At 39.2% G+C, this 16,024-nt stretch overlaps 1 protein-coding gene across 3 annotated transcripts in view; it reads left to right on the plus strand.

Moving 5' to 3' along the window:
- anapc1 (anaphase promoting complex subunit 1) overlaps window positions 1–16,024 on the plus strand; it is a 58,259-nt gene that overhangs the window by 717 nt on the left and 41,518 nt on the right. For 2 of the 3 annotated variants that reach the window (XM_038736771.1, XM_038736769.1), the window contains exons 2-16: window positions 506–745; window positions 1,148–1,312; window positions 1,449–1,491; window positions 1,622–1,719; window positions 3,846–3,928; window positions 4,124–4,197; window positions 4,274–4,419; window positions 4,499–4,656; window positions 6,920–7,051; window positions 7,635–7,847; window positions 8,859–8,954; window positions 9,276–9,366; window positions 10,889–10,954; window positions 11,073–11,210; window positions 11,739–11,882. In XM_038736771.1, the coding sequence (XP_038592699.1) occupies window positions 530–745; window positions 1,148–1,312; window positions 1,449–1,491; window positions 1,622–1,719; window positions 3,846–3,928; window positions 4,124–4,197; window positions 4,274–4,419; window positions 4,499–4,656; window positions 6,920–7,051; window positions 7,635–7,847; window positions 8,859–8,954; window positions 9,276–9,366; window positions 10,889–10,954; window positions 11,073–11,210; window positions 11,739–11,882 (1,863 nt within the window). In that variant the 5' untranslated portion in view covers window positions 506–529. Of the gene's footprint in view, window positions 1–505; window positions 746–1,147; window positions 1,313–1,448; window positions 1,492–1,621; window positions 1,720–3,845; window positions 3,929–4,123; window positions 4,198–4,273; window positions 4,420–4,498; window positions 4,657–6,919; window positions 7,052–7,634; window positions 7,848–8,858; window positions 8,955–9,275; window positions 9,367–10,888; window positions 10,955–11,072; window positions 11,211–11,738; window positions 11,883–16,024 lie in introns of those variants that run through there. The other variant, XM_038736770.1, reaches the window with a different exon arrangement.

Raw genomic sequence — 16,024 nt, forward strand, 5'->3', positions numbered from 1 at the left:
GAGCCTTAACCACCTCAAGTAGCCTATAACCAGTACCATAATTTGACAACCACTGTTTTAACAGTGACACAAATTTTGGCATTTTATTTTCTGAATTCATAGCTGTATTTCTTATGGCAGCTAAGTCAGCACAGTATTGGTAATGCATGCCGCACCATGTTTACAGTGTAGGTTTATTAATAATAATAAAACGTGGTTCTTATGTGTTCATACAGGCTGTAGTTCAATCTGGTGTTTATCCTTTGTTTGTTTTTGTTGAGTGAAATGCAATATTTTTGTGATGCTTGCTATAGGATTGACTGTAGATTTCTTTTATGGCATTGAAAGCCCTCCCTCTCTTGTTTCAGCCCCTGTTGTTTTCTAAATGATCTTATCTCCATGTTCAACAGTGGAAGTGTCTGACAGAATGATACATCCATCTGATTATGCTTTGGCCAGTAAATGAAAAAAGTTCTTGCTTATTTATAAACATTTTCCGGTCTTTCATATCCCATATTCTTCCCAGAAATAATGCTGATATCTGGAACTCATGTCGGAAGTCGTGTATGAAGAGACAGCCACGATGATTGCAGCAGGGGAATTGCAGTCGTTTGTCCCGTTTGGCCGCGAGCACTGCAGGAACCATCCAAATGCCTTCAACCTGCAGCTCAGAGAGCTCCAGCCCGCCTCCGAGCTCTGGTCGTCAGACGGCGCTGCCGGCCTGGTGGGGTCCCTGCAGGAAGTCAGCCTGCAGGAGAGAGAGAGGGTGAGAGTGCATGCATTGGGTGGCTTTTACACAATGGTACTCATATTCCATCTATTCAAGCATCTCTGTTTCTAAACCACTAAAGAAGATAAATGCATCAAAAGTACACATAGAGAAAAATAGGAAAGATCACAAAAGAAAGTGAGGAAATTGAATTTAGATATTTCTTTCCTGTGTATTACTTATTTACACTATGTTTCTTGCATGGCACTGAAAATATTTCTTTGTGTCTAAAAATACATAGCAGTTGACATCACAACTTGAATAGATAGTACTACCAAGTTTGTTATTGTAATATCGCTTCCCTTCTTTACTCATGAAAGTAATACATTTTTCAGTACAGCTTGTATTTTTCATTCAGTCCTTGTTGTGTTGACTGGATGGACATGTTTTGATTGGCAGGAATGCTGGCAGCTTAGGAAGGGCTGCATGGGAGTCGGGGAAGAGGATGTGGAGTTTGAAGAGGAGCTCTACACAGCAGGAACTGTGGTTGTCTGGAGCCAGGGCAGTCGGTCCCAAGGTTCCAACGTATACAAGGCCTTCACCGTCGACAGCCCAGTGCAGCAGGTTCTTATTTATTTTGCATTTATTATTACATTTATTTTCACAGTGAATATTCATGATGATTGTTAGGATTTTATAATTTTTGTCTTTCAAGCAAAACATTTCTAAGAGTTGACACTGTCTTTTATTCTGTCTACAGGCCTTGTGGTGTAACTTTGCAGTTCCACAGAACAAGAAAGACGGTACTGCACCCTTAAAAACTTTTTGTTGTTGGGAGGCAATCCTTAGAGTTATCTATGAATTTACATTTCAGTTCTATTGAAGATCAAAAAGAAGTTCCTCTATCTTCTAACTGTATCTGTTATTTTGCAGAGGAAGAAGTGGAGCAGACTGTGTGTATCGTTCAGCGTAGCTGTGTCAACGTACACACTGTGACTGGGAAGGATTTTATCTCACCACTGCCCTTCCAGGTGAGGGGGGCTAGAGACTCTGGTGGGAAATCTTTTGTCCCTCAGGAAGAGGGGAGTCAAGACTTGTAGAGAAATTCAAAAGCATCTGCTAAATTTCAGCTAGCCAGATTCAACAACCTTCTGATCTTTTGCCTCTCCTCACTTTGAATTTCTTTGGTGTAACTTGCCACCCTCTACCGAGATTTATATTGCATGACTTGCTAATTTTGCAGTAGCAACATCAGTGGCAGTGTTCAAACGGTCATGCTCACTGACTTTTATATTCCAAGGATTAAAAAGTCCCTAGCTGTTTCATTTCTACTTAAAGGCTGGATGCCTGTGTCAATGTGTGTGTGTTTATGTGCAAGCGAGTGTGAGTCAGATTACTGATATTCCCCAGGGCTCAACCGTTGTCTGGCTAACCAATAATGGAAATTTTGGATCGCTGACAGTGAGAATGAACTCCATTAATATCAGGTGTGCGTGTGTGAGACATCCCTGTGAGTGATTGTGCACATAATGAGCCAGAGAGTGTGTGTTTTGTCTACATGCAGATAGATATGTTTTTGATAGTAAACATGTTTTTGTGTGTGTGTGACTGCACATGTGTATTTGGGGGTTATTTCTATGTGTGTGTATTGGTATCATTGGCATGTTGCATAGCAACGTGTTGTGATTTGATTCAGGGATGTGTTTTTACCAGTTGCAGAAACATTGTTTGTGGGTTGCTTAGAGGAAATCAGGTTTTGCTCCTGTGTTTGTTTTTTTTGCTTGAGGCCTGCGAAGGTGGTGATGAAGTGTTGGGTATTTACTTGTGGGAGACACCCTCTCATTAAATGATTGAAATGATTAAAGAGGCAGACAACACGTCGGCGTTTTGAACAGAGCAAGAAAATCCTTGTGAGAGCCTTTGTGAGAGGAAGCATCCCCACTGCTGGGGTGTCCTTGATACTGAACCCCTGGGGGATAATGATAATTATCGCAATATAATTTTCCTCAATAACAATATAATTAATGTTCGATATATTGTCAATTAATATTTGGTTTAATTAATTTGAATCACTTACAAATTAGCACTTACATTTTTTTTGTTGAGGAAAAGGGACTGAAAAAAGATTTACTAATAAAAATTGTTGAAAAAGATTTTATCATAATAGTTTTGAATGTTCTACGTCAGATTTGTTATATGATCCACTATGTGGCATCAAGTGTTTGTCATATTCTGACCAAAAAGAAAAGTTTAACCACATAATTAACCGTCTGGTTTTCACTCAGAAGCAAAAATCAGCCTTTAAACTTGAAAGAAATAATGATTTGTCATATATCGTGATAATTATCGATATCGAGTGATATGAAATGTTTTTATCGTGATAACATTTTTGGCCATGTCACCCAGCCCTAAGCTCTCGCTGTCAGATAATCTGCTGCATATTTTCTAGATCATTCCACTAATTAGTGATGTCCTCTTCTTTTGGCCAACAGTAATTACAAACATTTATCACTTAACATCATCCACTGATGCATTGTTTGCATTTTCATTAACCTCCCGTACCTTTATTACGTAGTTATACTGTGTAATTGTAACGGTTCTCCCTGAGCTTGTACTACTGCACTGTCCTGATTCAAACCAGTGACCTTGGGTACAGGAGGTGGATGCACCAACTGGAGGCTAAAACCCATGGTCGCTAGTGCGTCTCTTAAGACGTTGGTGAGTGAGGTTTACTCACTTCACAGCCACCTGGCTTCCGTTACATAAGCTTAAAGGAAAAATGCAATTGTGGCTTTTAAATATAACACATTTCAAATGTTACAGATTTATAAAAAACATGACATAGTTATAGAACAAATTCACTTTTCTTAAAATTGTAATGGAAACTGGATTCCAAAAAGACAGTAAAGTGACTGCTGTTTGTATCAAATGACAATGTGTAATGTGAAGTGTCTTTCAGCTCAGTGTTTTGGTTTTACAGCCTCCAGCTTTACTGTTTTGGTTCACTCGCCAATCTAATAGCATTGTTTTCAGACACAGAAGGGTGTTTTATTGTCTTTGCACTTGTTAAAGCACTAAAACTTGTTTTTTGTAAAGTGCTCTCTTATTAAAGATAATTATCATTATCACTATCATCCTCCCTTCTTGTCTCTTTCAGGTCTCAAATGTCTGGGCAACCAAGTTTGGACTTCTGTTAGAACGAAAAAACACAGCGACAGACGCACAGCTCCCACCACCCGGGTACACACTACCACTCACGTGCATGTGCATACACAAGCTCACAGCACACAGATTGTCACCAATGTGAAGTGATGCAGTGACACATCAAAGCTCAAAACCGGAACAAATGTGTCTACATTAAAAACACAGATGTACACTCACAGACACCATCGTCATTTGGCAGGTAACTGAGATACCGACCGTTTATCTTTACAGGGAACCTCTGCCCACAGTGTTCAGCATGCTGCATCCTCTAGACGAGATCACACCAGTAGTGTGTAAACCTACAGGTACGACACACACCCTTTCCCCACTCTTTGAATGAGAAATCGGCGTATTTTGACCTGTTTCTGTGTGTGTTTCCAGGTCTGTTTGAAGGCTCCCGTGTTCAGTATTTGTCTGACACCTCCATGAAAATAGTGTTCAGCTGCGTTCAGCCCTCTTTAGTTGTCTTCTATGACACTGTACAGGGAATACACTCTATCTGGACTCTGCGGAAGGTCACTCATGATGTGAGTGATCTCACACACACACACGCACACGCACACGCACACTGTTCACCTGTCCCTAACCCTGAGCGTCTTCCATCAGGAGCGTTCTACAGTCCTGCGGTGTGCAGCAGATCCAGTTGACGGACCATTGGGTCTGATGGCATCGAGCTTCCTGACCTCTCACCTCCGTAATATCTCCCGCCTGGACTCCCCTGGTGGCAGTGGGACAACCGGGCTGGGTCCCGGTACTGGCACAAGGTAATGAAGTGAAGTGAAAGTGTCATAATCACATAGTTCATCATTCTCATTTTTCAAAAATCTGTCATTCTTCTCAAATATGCTTTTTGTTATGTATCATAGTAAACCTTTTGGTTCCACTGGTTGTGGAAAATCTATAATGGGTATTTTCTACAATGACGTATTAGGGTCATTGTAGATAAAAACAAAATCAGCATTATTTTATCGACGTTATTTTCTGATATATTGTAGAACAATTAGTCTATTAATCGATAAAATAAATATAATGGCTCGATAAAAGTAATTGTCTGTTGAAGCCCTACATGTAGAGCTGGGCAATAAAATGACAATAATTGCGATATAATTTTCCTCAGTAACAGTATAACAAGTGTTCAATAAATGTTCAATAAATGTTTGAATTTTATTTAGATTTTTATTTTGTTGATTGAAAAAAAGATTTTACATAATTTTACTCATGAATATTAATAAATAATTAATAAAGATTTATAATTGTTTTGAATGTTCTACCTCAGATTCTTTAAGCTGTTTGGCATCAAGTGTTTGTTCTGACCATAAAGAAAAGTATAAAACTCCAATTAACCATCTGTTTTCTTCAACTTTAACTCAGAAGCAAAACTCAGCCTTTAAACTTAGAATAAGGATTTGATATATATTGTGATAATTATCGATATCAAATGATATGAAATTATTTATCGTTAGGGGTGAGACACTTGACCCACGACACCATTCGAGATTGGGTTCACGAGATCACGACGAGACAAGATTATAACACTATTTTTAAGAAATCTTTAGTGCTGAATTATCTGAATATTTTGAGCATCACTTTATTTGCTGTGTTCTGATGACTTTCTGCAGCAGTTTATCATTTTTTAAAATTTTATTTATATAAAGAGAAAATTAACCTTTGTTTGGAGAATTAACCTCTTTAAATGTGACTCTGACACCTTTTCACCATAATGATGAATTATTAGTGCTGGGCAAGTTAACGCGTTATTATCGTGTCAACGCATTAATTAATTAACGGCGACAATTATTTTATTGCACGTTAACGCAGTTTTTATTATTATTATTTTGAAAGTCTGTTGCTCACTGGCTCTGAATACACATACAGTCAAATCATGGGTCACAGGAGGGGTGGGATGTTTGGGTGGGTGATTTGCAGGCTGATCCTGCAAATCACCCACCCAAACAGGCAGCGGAGGGAGGCTTCGGCAGACTACGTTCGATGCAGCGTGTGGGTAATGTAGATAAAGATAGATAAACAAAAGCAAGACAAGCGATCAAATGCTATGTCGAAGTGGATAGCTACACACTGCATGCAGATTAGTATTGGGGAAGATGTCGGTATTATGAATGTTGGCTCAGCGGGGTCGCTCTCCTGTTCACAGGTGAGCAGGAGACAAGCGTTCTGCGAGTAAACGGCAGCCGCTCTATGGATAGTAACCATGGCAACGGCTTCTGTGCACTACACAACTGTAGCCTATTTAATTTAAATTGAAATTATATATAACTTTACCTGATAGGCCTTTGTCTAGTTTTGCGGGGATTCTCTCCCTTGTGAATTCCCTCCTGTTGATGAACTATTTAGTAAACAGTAATAGATTGTGGAAACTCACAAACAGCGAGGATCTCTTCCAAGGATTTGTGCTGCGCGTCACGTACAAAAGGTTCAAGACAATTCAACTTTGGCAGCGGGCGTGTGCGTGAGGTGAGCACTTCACCTCAATCTAACAGGGACACCTCCTACAAAAGATGCCTGTTATGATTGTGACTCTGGACTCTTAACTTGTTATATTCGCTCTGTGAGTTGTTATCAGTTATACATTTGTATTTCACTGCGTGAGAAAATTAATGTGTAGCTTGACAGCATGTGAAAGTCAATTGCGTGAGTCTCGACAGCTTGTTACCTGACGAGATTTTAATCTCACGAGATCTCATGGCGGCCATATCGCCCAGCTCTGCCTACATGCACAATAGTTTGTTATAATACATCAACATCAATAGCAGTTCACTAAAATATCTACATGGAGACTAAACAAACAAACATAAAAGTAAGGATGACACCGTGAAATAACTACAAAGACAGACAAACCGTAAACTTGTGAGATAAAGTACAGAAAAGAGATAAGAATAAGCATTAATTATTTTTATTTCGAAAAATCTACAATGTTTAGTCTGGTGACACGATATTAGTTGATCCTTGCTCCGGTCCCTTCTCTCTGGTCGCTTACTGCCTGACCCCGCCTTGGTTTTCTTCTCCTAGTTGTGCTGTTGGTACTGGCTCTCCTCTCCACTACAGCGCTCTGCACAGCCACCAGAGCAGGATCATGACTTCTTCACCTGGATTACACTCCCGTGTTCATTCCCCGAGTATATCCAACATGGCTGCTCTCAGGTGAGTGTAGGCACTTGATGTTTAGCAATCCAGGAAATACATCTCTGGCACAGACGGACAGGACAGCTACTTATGGTATAAAAATTGACTTAGTTTCACATAGCCATAGGTTGACAGACAACTCGGTTGCTGAACTTTCTACCCCGATGTGTCCTGAAAACATTTAGTTAGTTAGTTAGACTTTATTGTCCCTGGGGGGACATCACAGGAGAGACTCTCAACATCACACACCAGTGACAGAAAGTTAAATGTGCTAAATTATCTTCATTAACATATCTGACATATTTGTTAAGATCAAAATGCACAAGACACAAGATTAGCAAGTTACATGCTCAAACTTTAGCTATTGTCCTCTGAATATATGACACATTTTAGCATAATCCAGAGTAATGGTTTTATCAATGTAGCGTTGAGTCTTAACACATTTGAGTTAGCACCCCCTGCACTTAAAAAGGTTCGACACCTTCCTTGTGGTCATGCATGTGCCTCCTGGGTGCGGTAGAGCACATGAAACAAACAGAAAAAAACCCCACTCATCAAGAAACTTACTTTATTCTTATTTCCCTTTTCTCTTTCGTTCTAGCCGTGCCCACTCTCCAGGTATGGCGGCTCCGTCCTTTTCAGGTGCGGCTCGTTTCAACATGTCTTTCCACAGCTCGTCACCCAGGGGCCACCATGGCTTGTTAGCCTCTCCAAACAGCACGGTCAATGAGACGATGCAGGAGATGGAGCCCATCAGACCTGACCTCTGCATGGAGCAGCTGTGGAGTGAGACAGTCACAGCTGGCTGTCACAGGTAATTATCAGGACTGAACCCTACAGAAAACAGATGCAGAGTCTGTGCAGACATATGATTCAGTTACATTAATGACTGACAATTATTGAGAAAGAATTATTGATAGTTTTATTTGATTTCAACTTTGTCTTCTGATTGATCACATTTATTCTGGTGAGTACAGTAATGTAAGGCTGCGTAGCGTACTTTGGGACACAACTTTTAGGAAAGGACTAGTAAGTACTAGAAAATGCATTAGCTTATTAGCAAAGACATTTCACCATCTATCATTACCAGCACCCAGAAATGTGTTCCCCTGTTGTGTTATGTTAAATCTTTTTTTCTTTGGAAAAAACTTAAAGGCTCAGTGTGTAATATTTCTGAGGATCTATCAACAGAAATGCAATATAAGATCCATAACTATGTTTTCAGTGGTGTATAAAGATTATTATTACCTTAGAATGAGACATTTATATCTACATTACTGCGGGTCCCCCCTTCCATGGACGTTGCCACGTTGCATCGTCACGTTTCTACAGTAGCTGAAAACGGACAAATGGAGCGTGTTTCGTCACTACGTTCTTCTTAATAAATATATCTAATGAAACCTCATTTCTGGACTGGCTACTCTGCTGTCTCAGAAGAGACACCTTTTGTGCTGTGTCAGTCACCGTAGCAGTCTCTACTCTTTGAAAGGTTAGAGGGCAGTGGTAGACTGGACAGATGGTTGCAATTCACAACCCTCACCACTAGATGCCACTAAATCTTAAAATGAATATTTCTTTATATAGTTTTTTGTTTTTTTAATCAGGTACTCCCTTAATTTGTCATTTTTTATCACACTGTTTCAAGGTTTGGTGGCCCACGTGTAGACGGAAATTAAATGTGAGAATATTCTCAAAATGTTAGTGAAATTGGCCCCTCCTTTTTTTTTCTTTTTTTTTTTTTGCTGTGCGATGTTTAGTAACTGCTGTTCACATGACAAGACGTGGCATGGCATCACATTAATCTTGAACCTTTTTGTGTTTGCAGGGAGATGAGCAGCCAGGCGCCTAAAGTATTCCTGACCTCTGACCTGTGTGAGAACCGCTACCTTTGTTTCCTGGTGGAGTCTCACCAGCAGCTCAGGTCAACAAACATGCACAATTTAGCCACACACAATGAATATTTGATTCAGACACACACACTAACATGTATATACTGTATATATGGAATCTAGTGACCCATACAAAGTCTGGGAAAGTCTTAAACGATCTAAATCAGAGGTCTTACAGAGCAATATGACTTTAACTAAACATATCACAACATTGCTCATGTGCTAGAACAGCAGACAAACCACTCAACAACAGTTTAAATGCAACTCTGTTACTTTTTCTGTTTCTTCATCCTCACAGAATTTTTGGTAACATCTCTAATTACAAGTTTACATCTTTTTCATTGTTTCCACAGATGTGTGAAGTTTGTTGAGAGCAACGATACATCTCAGCTCATCTTCGCCTCTGTCATGACCATCCCTGCCAAAGATGCTGAACCTCTGCCGGTACATTACACTATTTAGACTTTTATAAGATTTACACTGACTTGGTGAAGTAGGTTAGTGACAATATGTTTCCTAATCAGGACGCAGTAAGTACATTTTTTTTTTATCATTTCCAGATCAGGAATTACAAAAACAGAGGCAAGAAATTACATCTTACAGTATCTCATTGTGCTGTACCCTCAGTTGCCACTTTATTAGGTACACCTGTGCAATCTAATACAATCCAATACACCTGTTCTGCCATAAAGTCGACTTTTATGATTTTTGTTGATACTGTGATAGAGGTGTTGACTAAATGTAATGTTTTCAGCATTGATGTCATAGTTAGTGGTGGTGCTGTACTGGATTGAATTAGGTTGAGAAGTGTTTCTAATAGTCTGTCCCTCTCATATATGTAAATAAGGTGAACAGAAAAGTTGAAACAGCTTTCAATAAAATGTTTATGCTAGTAGTACACCAGCTGTAGCCATAACCTGGTTATGACCATTTGAATTTACAAAACAATGTCACCAACAAACGGAACATTTGCATTAAAATGAAACATTAACAATTAAAATGTTAATGATGCATTAGTTTGAGTCTAATAATATTCTGGTATTTCTAGGTTTCTTTGACGCTGCCACAACTAAAAACTGATAAACTGCTTTCACTCTGTACCCTCATTTGTGATCTATATGGATTTGATCTCTGGTCTGGGCTGTAGGATCAGAATATTAATTTAACTAATAAATTTTTGTGTGGGAAGTGTGACGTTGTGAACATTGCGTAGGAGGGCCTTACTGGATCCCCCTTAACGCATCCGGATGTTTATGTGTTCCATCTGATATAATTAGGTCTTTACTCGCTCCCTTTGACTATAGAAACAAATGTGTGTGTTTTTAGCTGTGATTTGAATTGATATAATAATTTCTGAGGTAGTATTATCCTGCACACATTGTATTGATCATGAAAAAAAAAAGCCAAATACGTCTTTTTATGGGTGCATGTCTAAATTAACACGTTAACAGTCAAACAGCGGTTTTGAGAAGATTTACTCCATAGTGTTACAGCCTTGACAGCTAATCAAATCTGTGTGACTGAAGCATGTTGTGACTAATCAGATACTTAACTGTATGCAAATCCTGTATGTTAAAAGCTATTTCCCTCAAAAAAGATACTTAGACGTCTAACTGAAGAGCAGCATTAAAAACATCAGTCGTTAATACACATAATGACTAATTGTAATACAGATGTCTCATTTGTTTTGTCTTGATCTTGACCGCCTGTTGAGAAGGATTGTTCAAGGCGCTGTATAAGTTTGTGAGAACTGACCTAGGAGCAGTGTCGTGGTGTCAAGGAGCATTTTTGGATGTCTTCACCCGATTTTATTTTAATCACGCTTTAGTTCACTAGTTGTAGCTTCACACACGTGAATAATACCAAACAATTTTACAAAGATTAGTTGATAATAAAAATAATATGTAGTTGCAGCCCAAGTGACTTAACATGTTTCTGACAATAAAACTGGGCTCCATCTCCTCAGAATATAGATGCCATGCTGGTTCTGGAGGCCTGTGGCAGTCTGGTTCTCTACACAGGAATCACCAGGGTAAGGACAAATCATAGCATCAAGACAGATTAGTCCATCACATTTCTGGTTATTCAAGTTAATTCATTTCTGTGAAGTGTGATAAAGACATAAGATTTCTGTCTTTGTGTGCTTCTAGGTCAGTAAGGTGTTTGTCCCCGGCCTCCTGTCGCCCACCTTCAACCTGACCAACCACCTCCCTCACCGGAGCACGCCGGTAGAGAATGTTAGCACACCAGCTTACGCTGGCAGTAGGCATCTCCAAAGACTGGATGAGGTAACGCCATGTGTTGTAAACATATTTTTCTTTGTGCATTGACAGTGTTGATTATTAGATTTTAGTATTTTTTTGTAATAAAGCATTTTTAGGATATGAGATTGTGCCAGTGTTGCTTTACTTTATCACTGTGCATTCTTCCTTGTGTCATCTGCACACAGCTGGTCTAGTTGTAGATATGAGTTTAACTGCCATTCAATCTTGTACGGTTTGAGAAACAATTTCCACAGAGCAAGATAAACACGAGCACGGTAAACATAAGGCTTGATTTGGTTTCCTGTTTTTATAGTTATTAAATATGGCTGCTTGAAATAATCAGGAGATAATCTCTCAAATATTTCACTGTACACCCTGTCTTACTACACCTGAGTATTTTTATTTTATTATTATATTATTATTATTTTACATTCTCACACAATTACATTACATTCAACTCATCTAGGCTACTCAATTTATTTCATTTTAGTTTTGCCTTTTTCTCTCTACTTTTGCTCCGCCTCAACACAATTTTTTCCCCCTCTCCTCCAGGCCGTTATGCCTTCACCAGTGTCAGAGCTGAGGGGTCCAAACATTAAACACCACGAAGGTTCATTTTTGGAAGATTACATTTTCCAACCAACTACGCCTTACATCCATGCCTTACGGGACCCCGTCTGCAACCGGGTCACACTGGTAGGTTTGAGTATGTACAGGTTCAAAAGTTGATTTTATTTCAGTAATTCCATTCAAAAAGTGAAACTTGTATAATGTATACATTCATTCCACACAGACTGATATATTTCAAGTGTTCATTCCTTTTAATTTTGATGATTATAACTGACAACTAATGAAAACCCCTAAATCAGTATCTCAGAAATTAGAATATTGTGAAAAGGTTCAATATTGAAGACACCTGGTGCCACACTCTAATCAGCTAATTAACTCAACACCTGCAAAGGCTTTAAATGGTCTCTCAGTCTAGTTCTGTAGGCTACACAATCATGGGGAAGACTGCTGACTTGACAGCTGTCCAAAAGACGACCATTGACACCTTGCACAAGGAGGGCAAGACACAAAAGGTCATTGCTAAAGAGGCTGGCTGTTCAGAGCTCTGTGTCCAAGCACATTAATAGAGAGGCAAAGGGAAGGAAAATATGGTAGAAAAAAGTGTACAAGCAATAGGGATAACCACATCCTGGAGAGGATTGTGAAACAAAACCCATTCAAAAATGTGGGGGAGATTCAAGAGTGGACTGCTGCTGGAGTCAGTGCTTCAAGAACCACCACGCACAGACGTATGCAGGACATGGGTTTCAGCTGTCGCATTCCTTGTGTCAAGCCACTCTTGAACAAGACACGGCGTCAGAAGCGTCTCGCCTGGGCTAAAGACAAAATGGACTGGACTGCTGCTGAGTGGTCCAAAGTTATGTTCTCTGATGAAAGTAAATTTTGCATTTCCTTTGGAAATCAAGGTCCCAGAGTCTGGAGGAAGAGAGGAGAGGCACAGAATCCACGTTGCTTGAAGTCCAGTGTAAAGTTTCCATAGTCAGTGATGGTTTGGGGTGCTATGTCATCTGCTGGCGTTGGTCCACTGTGTTTTCTGAGGTCCAAGGTCGACGCAGCCGTCTACCAGGAAGTTTTAGAGCACTTCATGCTTCCTGCTGCTGACCAACTTTATGGAGATGCAGATTTCATTTTCCAACAGGACTTGGCACCTGCACAGTCCCAAAGCTACCAGTACCTGGTTTAAGGACCATGGTATCCCTGTTCTTAATTGGCCAGCAAACTTGCCTAACCTTAACCCTATAGAAAATCTGGTATTCGGGTATTGTGAAGAGGAAGATGCGATACACCAGACCCAACAATGCAGAAGAGCTGAAGGCCACTATCAGAGCAACCTGGGCTCTCATAACACCTGAGCAGTGCCACAGACTGATGGACTCCATGCCACGCCGCATTGCTGCAGTAATTCAGGCAAAAGGGGCCCCAACTAAGTATTGAGTGCTGTACATGCTCATACTTTTCAGTTGGCCAACATTTCTAAAAATCCTTTTTTTTGTATTGGTCTTAAGTAGTAATCAAATTTATGGAGATACTGAATTTGGGATTTTCATTAGTTGTCAGTTTTAATCATCACAATTAAATGAAATAAACACTGAAATATATCAGTCTGTGTGTAATGAATGAATATAATGTCCAAGTTTCACTTTTTGAATGGAATTACTGAAATAAATCAACTTTTTGATGATATTCTAATATCCTGTATGTGTGTGTGTTTGCAAAATTCCTGCATCCCACAAGTTTAAAGGACCTTTTGAGGGTCAAGACTTGGTTTTAGGGTTCATGTTAGAATAAGGTTAAGGTTAGGCATGTAGTTGTGATGGTTGAGGTTAGGGAAAGGGTCTAGGGAATGCACTGTCATGATGGGTCCCCACGACGATAAGAGATAAGATGTTCCTTTTATTGATTCAAAGTAAAAAGAAGAACAAATACAATACATTAGAATCAGCAATTAATAAAAGTAGAATCTGTGATAAACGGGATCAAATATATAAAATGTATACACATTATATCCAACCACAATACAGTGGAGATGGGAGATGCTGTATTTTTCAAAACGGCAAACAAATTACATTTGTCTACCTCCAACACTTTGACCTGTAGAATTGGCATGTTTTCATTTTTTTTTACCCATGGCAATAGAGGTTGCAAGGAGTGGTCTGATCTGTAGTCTGTTTAAATTACGCCCACTTGGTCAGGGATTTTGAACAGTCAACATGAACCCTACCTAAAGTGCATGTACCTAGACAAATGGACTCATAGCTGGGCTTAGATTTGTTGTTAGTTAGGATTTCTTTGAGTCAAGTGGAAGAACAAATGGAAATGTCTGAAGCTGTCCACCAAAATAACATTCTGAGGAAGTCTTAGGCAAAATATAGGGCTTCCAATTTCAGATTCATGCTTGAGTTTATATCTGCAGTAGTTTAAATCGCTGTTTGTGATGTCTGGAGCATGTAACGGCAGAAAAATGACCAGCCGACTCTTTAGAGTGTCTTAGTACAATCGAACGTTGAACAATAAATTTTTAGACCAAAATGTTAAAATTTACTTTCATGAACTGAAAACAAATTGTGAAAGCCTCAAAGTTCCTTGACAAAAACACAGCTAGCACCCCGAAACATGTTCACAGCCTGTTAAATGAAGCTTAAGGTTAAATGTACACGGTGCAGTGGATAGAGTTGCTTCTATTCTGATTGACAGGTCACCCTAGTAGTGACTGGTTAATCACAAGATAGCCACGCCCTAAAGCATACCCTGCTTTATATATTTTCCTCTATATGGGGCCATAATTTACAAAATAAACATCATGCTGTATTGAAGAAGACTTGTTTACTGAGGTAATAACTCAAGTGTGAAGTAGGGCCATTAAGTCCAATGCAACGTGACTTATTTTTGCATCCAGTCGTGTGTTGTCCCTTAGAAAGAATCAGGTTTAAGAGACTTAGGCATTTGCTTCACTTTTCAGACCCGTAGGTTGCTGTTTTACAGTATAACTTACAAAGAGTCTACTGTCTATACAATGGAGGCCTTTAGGGGAACTCTAGACTGACTGCAGCTGCAGCTATGATCATTCATAGAAATCTGTATGAGAGTCTCCCTCAAGGGGTTGTTTCAAGTCAGTGATGTTTGTGTGCGTGTGTGATTCAGGCCTTGTGAATGGGAGCCACAATGCAGTGAGTATTTTTTTGTGTGTTTCTACCTCCTGGATCAGTCCTGTCAGACTGGGTACAGATGGGTCTCTTCAGTCCCGGGACTTATTTCTCTGACACGCACATCAACAGAAACCATATTGTGTAAAAGTGAAACAGTTGCTACAGGCTGCTGCTTTTTTTGACACATTGCCTCTGTTTGTTGATTTTCTCTTTGACAAGGCTAACTGTTTGCTAATGCAGCTCGCTGGAGCTTTCAAATCACCAGCTGCTCTCTGTATGTTGTCAGGTCGATGGTTTATTTTCTATTATGGGTTTTTCTCTAATCAGTTCAGCAGTGCTGTGAAATGATGACAAGAACAGGACCAACCCTGCTGAGGAAAATGTGACATTGAAGTAACAAGATGGTGTGGTCTATTTTTCCTCTACCACTATATTACTATTGTACATAATTAAGATAACCTACTGTGATAATATATACAATTGCACACAAAAATCTACGCTGCTCATTCGCAGCTAAAAATATTATTCAATTATTTTTCAAGATCATTGCGATTGCTATGATTATTTAACAGTACTTGGTCACGAAATATTTGTTCACAGGTGTATTTAAGAGTGGGAAATTTACATTCTTTACACTTTACATTTGAAATGATGAGGTCAACTGCAAATGACAAGGAAATACAAAATGTAAACCATACTTTTTTAAAAAACCTATTGGGATTGATAATTTTTGGTAAAAAAGAATTTGAAGGTTTTTTTTAGCAGTGGATTGAAAATGGTGATGGATAATTCAGGTTTTAGATGTGGAAAATATTTGTCAGACTTATGGTGAAAAAATTCATGTTTTGTGTACATTTTATCTCAAGTATGCCAGCTGACCATTTAATAGAGCATACTTTGATCCTATCTTACCCCTTCGCCCATGACATCTAAAATGCGGTGTCTGGTGGGCTTGCAGACGATGAATCATTACACATACACCAATTTATTTTTCTATTAAGCTGGATTTTTTCTTCTCTATCGAGGTATTTCATTGCCTTGTGGTAAACAATAAGCATTTTTCATGCCAGTTAGGAAAGGCACGGCTGTAAATTAGTCAGATTAATGATGGCTGGATTCCAT

Source organism: Micropterus salmoides, unplaced genomic scaffold, assembly GCF_014851395.1.
Source record: "Micropterus salmoides isolate LMB-PRFRI ecotype aquatic unplaced genomic scaffold, ASM1485139v1 Ms_hic_scaffold_22, whole genome shotgun sequence".
Lineage (NCBI taxonomy): Eukaryota > Metazoa > Chordata > Actinopteri > Centrarchiformes > Centrarchidae > Micropterus > Micropterus salmoides.